This window comes from Hypanus sabinus, unplaced genomic scaffold (genome assembly GCF_030144855.1).
Source record: "Hypanus sabinus isolate sHypSab1 unplaced genomic scaffold, sHypSab1.hap1 scaffold_441, whole genome shotgun sequence".
Lineage (NCBI taxonomy): Eukaryota > Metazoa > Chordata > Chondrichthyes > Myliobatiformes > Dasyatidae > Hypanus > Hypanus sabinus.
In genome coordinates, this window is record NW_026781315.1 from 302,324 (window position 1) to 307,395 (window position 5,072).

General features: G+C 41.7%; 1 protein-coding gene across 1 annotated transcript; it reads left to right on the forward strand.

Moving 5' to 3' along the window:
- The first annotated feature begins 3,116 nt into the window (after nt 1–3,116).
- Nucleotides 3,117–4,274, forward strand: LOC132388952 (N-acetyllactosaminide beta-1,3-N-acetylglucosaminyltransferase 3-like). Its single transcript, XM_059961376.1, has one exon. It carries the CDS (start codon nt 3,117–3,119, stop codon nt 4,272–4,274), a length of 1,158 nt encoding a protein of 385 aa, XP_059817359.1.
- The last annotated feature ends 798 nt before the right edge of the window (nt 4,275–5,072 follow it).

The following is a 5,072-nucleotide window of genomic DNA, read 5'->3' on the forward strand; positions in this document are numbered from 1 at the left end:
TTTCCCGCCAGTAGAGATCACGTGACAGTTTTTTTACAGGTTATAAAAGGAAGACCCCACCCTGTGAGGAGGGGAAGTTCGTGGCTGGACTTGCGAAGTTGACTTCATGCCACTGCGTGATTTAATGTGATGACGCAGTTTAGTTGAAAGATGAAGTTTTATCTAATGCCTAAAGGTTAAAAGCTCATTGCCAGCAGTTTCTTTACAATACTGTTAGTTTGAGAATCAGTGGAGTGTGAAGTTCGGAGTTCGGGAGTTAAATATCGAGGAGAATCGATGTACGACGGTGAAACGGGTTCGACCTTATCTAGGAGGAATTCGTTGACTGTTCTCGTGTTAATCTCTGCGGGATAGCAGAAGATTGAGGGCAGTGTGATAAAGGAAAGGTCAGTGCCTTTAAGCCGTTTCGTTTCGTAAATATTTCGTGGGAAAAGTTCGACGTCGGGGATCGAAGCAAAACGACGTGAAAGAGTATTTAAATCGTCTTATACAGTCTCTCCTTTTAAATGAAATGTGTTCATTTCGAACTTTTGGCAATACTATTTTAAAAGAACTGTTTTTGCAACATCGCTTTAAGAACTGTTTGAACTGCATTGTTTTGAGAACAGTTTGAGCTGCCGCACAGCAGGTGTTTCCGGTTACGTTAGTGTCTGTTTACTTTTGGGGGGTTTGTTTTCAGTGTTTAATAAAAGTGTTATTTGTTATATAAACCCTTGCCGAACTCATATATTTATTGTTGCCTGAATACGTAACAATAGACATTCAAATGGAGTAGGGCTGATACAATGAAAGGCAAGGCATTGACAAATACATAGTTCACTAAAAAGCAAGATGGTGAAAAAAGCGTTTAGCATGCTAGCCTTCATCAGTTATGGTGTAGAGTTTAGGGGCGGGGCATTATTTGCAGTTACATAAGTTGTTGTTGTTGTTTTGGAATATTCTCTTCAATTTTGGTTACCCTGTTATAGGAAAGACGCTACCAAGTTGGAGAGGGTGCAGAAGAGATTTAGGAGGATGTATTTTTGGTCTAGAGGGCGCGAGTTACAGAGAGGTTGCCCATGCTGTACCTTTATACCTTGGAGTATGGGAGGTGACCTCAGAAGTTTAAAATCATAAGGGGTATTGATAAGGTGGATTGTCATTATTGGAAAGTTGGAGAGTCCAACATGAGAGATCACAGATAGAAGAGAAGAGGAGGAAAATTGAAAAGAGACCTTGGTGATAACTTCTGTACACAGAGGACAGTGAGTACCCGGAAGTAGCTACCAGAACAAGTGGTGGAAGTCGGTTCAACAGCAACAACTCGGGTCTTGGACTCAGGAAATGAGAGAGAAGCCTCAAGGTTTTTGGAATGTGGCCTGGCCCCTCAGCAATACAAAACCACGGAAACGGCCGTTGTCTCTTGGAGACACCTTTGTGGAATGGGGACTGGGTTACGTGCAAACCCTCAGGGCAACGTGGTCTGGGTGACGGGGAGAGATTGCATCATCCCAACCTGATTGAGACCCCGTGAGTCCAGATAAAAGAGGGGCTGTAAAGACGGCTCATCAGACGCATCAGAAGACACGCTAGAAATCCTGTGACAGCGTTTAATAGCGACAGCCGGTGTGGGGTTCGTGTGTGTCCTTCCCTTGCCTGGGATTGGCGGCCTTACCACGGAAGAACGGCTTTAGCTAAAGGAGAGGCCACAAGTGAACGGCCACACCAACGAGAATCCGACGGATCAAAATCATAAAGGTTGGAAAACCCGCAGGGTAACTGTTCCATTCTATTCCTATTTCTCTCTCTCTCCAACAAAGTGCACCACAGCGACAACCAAAAGACAGCAGCTTGTCGAAATGCAGTGAACTGTATATTTCCATTGGACAATTCGTTATCCCCGAGACAACGATAGAGCTTACTGATTATTATTATACCCGCGCTTTTAGATTTAGTATTGATGACGGATATTACCTGAATGTTTGTATTAACCTTATTTTTGTGCCCCTTTATCAATAAAAAACTTTTTAAAGTAATGCCATCAGACTTCAACGGACCTCTCTATCTTTGCTGGTAAGTGATCCAGTTACGGGATGCGTAACAGAATACCATTCTCTGGTTAAGATAGAAGCAAAAAGCCAAGTTCCTTGAGTATACTTCTCTTTGTTTCTCCTATTGTAGGTATACATAAACCAGGTTGAAATACCAAGAAAATCAGATGTTTTCAGTAGCTGTACTAACACGTTACCTTCCCTGCACTGCCATATATTCAGTTACTAATCAATGGTCAATAATACATCATCTTCTATAGTATCAGTAACCTGTGAACTCAACCTGAATGGTGACCGAGCTGGGACCTTCCTCTTAGAGCAAAGATGGGGGGGGGGGTGTTTGGGGACTGTTGATTTGATAGAAGTGAAAACGCTGATAAGAGGCATAGATAGAATGGAGAGCCAACAACATTTCCCCAGGGCAGAAATGACTAATATCAGGGGGCATGATGTTAAGGTGATTAGAGAAAAGTATAGGGGTTTGTCAGAAGTAGTATTTTTTTAACAAAAAGTAAATGGTGGCTGTATGGAATGCACAGCCTGGGAAGTGATAAGGGTAGATGTATCAGTGAGATTTAAGAAGCTTTTAGATAGACACATGGATGAAGGAATAATGGACATCTATTTGAGAGAGTAGGGATCAATTGATCTTGGAGCAGATTAAAAGGTCGGTGCAACATCATGGGCAAAAATCCCTGCATTGTGCTATATTGCTCTATGTCTGGCCCAGCTCAGTTTAAGCCCCGAGAGGAGTGATGAGAGCTGTGAAGCGAGGTGGAATAAAGCCTTTGGAATCATATACCTTTAAGGCCCAGAAATAAACTATGCGACTTTCAGTTTAATGACAGAGATGATATCCTATAGGTAGATTTGTTTTTCTGCTGGGATGGAATGCTTCAGGTTAATTAAACTTTCAGCAGCGTGTAGGGCTCTGCCTATTCCTTACCTCACCAACATTTTGGGGTCAATATTACAAAGCATTAGTGATCTTCATTACAGCTTAAACTTCCCATTCTTCTCAAGCATCATGGAAATGTAAAGTTTTCTTTGAATTAATCAATTTTTTTTCTGTACTTCAGGTGAAAGATGAGAAGACATCGGCGATTCCATGAGAAAGTAGTGCTGGGTGTTCTGATTACTCTGGGATTGTTCTTCATGTTCTGGGATAATGACCAATGTCGAGAGACTGATGTTGTTGCAGAAACTGTTCATCGCAATGACCTGCCCAAGGTTGTTACTGGTGATGCAACTGAATCAGTGCTCAAGCCAAAGTGCCACGCGAACACGACATTGGTGCACCTGTCCTCATTTCATCAAGAGAAAGAGCACATAAAAAACTACTTGATGTATAAACACTGTCGAGAATTTGACATGATTCAAAATGTTCCAGACAAATGTGGTGGTCGAGAAGGATCTCAGAATGTCTTCCTGCTGCTGGTGATCAAATCTCACCCTTTCAATCAGGATCGGTGGGAAATGATAAGGAAGACTTGGGGCAAAGAACGCGAATTCAATGGGGTCCTAATTAAGAGAGTCTTTATTTCTGGTGTCTCTTCTGACCAAAATAAAAATAGGAAATTGAATCAGCTGTTAGCCATGGAAAACAGAGAACACAGAGATATACTACAATGGGATTTCTTGGATACCTTTTACAACCTCACCCTCAAACAATACAAGTTGCTGCAGTGGGTCAGTGAATTTTGCCCTAGTGCTAAATTCATCTTCAGTGCAGATGATGATGCCTTTGTCAACACCGATAACATGGTTGACTATTTGCTAGGCATGAAGGTTCAGCAACACCTGTTTATGGGCCGACTCATTTATGGGTTTGGGCCCAAACGCCAGAAGTCGAGTAAGTATTATATACCAGAAATATTGACCACCATCAAGTTTTACCCACCATACATTAGTGGAGCGGGCATACTCATGTCTGTGTATACAGCTCACATCATTTTCCACATAGCCCAAGACCTTGAACTGTACCCCATTGATGATGTATTTTTTGGGATGTGTCTGGCCAAGGCTGGACTAGCCCCACATCACCATAGCGGATTTAGGACAGCTGGATTTAGTGTTCCTTCTACCCAAGATGAATCTTTCAATCCTTGCTATTACCGTGAGTTGCTGCTAGTGCACCGTATCCGGACTTTTGAAATGCTATTGTTGTGGGATGCAGTGCATGATGCTAATCTGAAGTGTGTTCATGCTCCCCAGACGTCTGCATCCACGGAAAGGACCACATGAGTCATGGGAGAATGTAGCAACTGTTGGAATCGAATGCAGTTTGTAACATGTGTTTGTTAATCAGTTGTTTATGCAATGTAAGAAGGTTAATTCCTAAATTATATTGGAGGATTCATTAATTCATAAGGTTGGCGCCTTTCTACATTCTACAAATGTTTGTAAAGATATTAGGTGTCATCACTCAGCCTAATTCTGACTGCACCCATAATGACATTACAATATAGACAGGAGCATCACAATTTAAGTCAATTGTAAAGTTATTCCAAGTGAACAGTCCTTGTTGCATTGCGTGCAGATAGGTACAGCATGTTAACTTGGTGCATTTGTATAATAACACTCCAATAAAATTTTTAGCAACAGTTATATCTGTGTTTTTTTTCTTGCCGTTTCTTACATGACCCTTGCAAAATGTGAAAGAGACAAATGAATTTCTTGGACTGGAACTGTGAGAACAACAAAGAATCTAGATCTAAAATTGTCTCATGGTTGGAGGAATAGAGAAACTTAAGGTCATCACTTCTGTACTCAAATGTCAGCCTGCATTGTGTCTGTGTAAACTACATATCAAATAAAAGCACACACGCAGGAGATGGCTTTAACTGGTGTATTTACATTGCAGAGAGGGAAAGGGATCAATGAACATGTGGGGACAACAGATCAATATGCATACATAGACGGCAGTCTATATATAGTGCGAAGGGGAGTGGCATTAGATTTGGCAGGTGTCATGTCTAAGACAATGTACTCGGTTGCCAGTGTCATGTTGCTGGTATTGACACGGTCATCACTGAGAGTTAA

Excerpts from the sequence above, each read along its gene's own strand:
- LOC132388952 (XM_059961376.1), top strand. The coding sequence starts at position 3,117 with ATGAGAAGACATCGGCGATTCCATGAGAAAGTAGTGCTGGGTGTTCTG.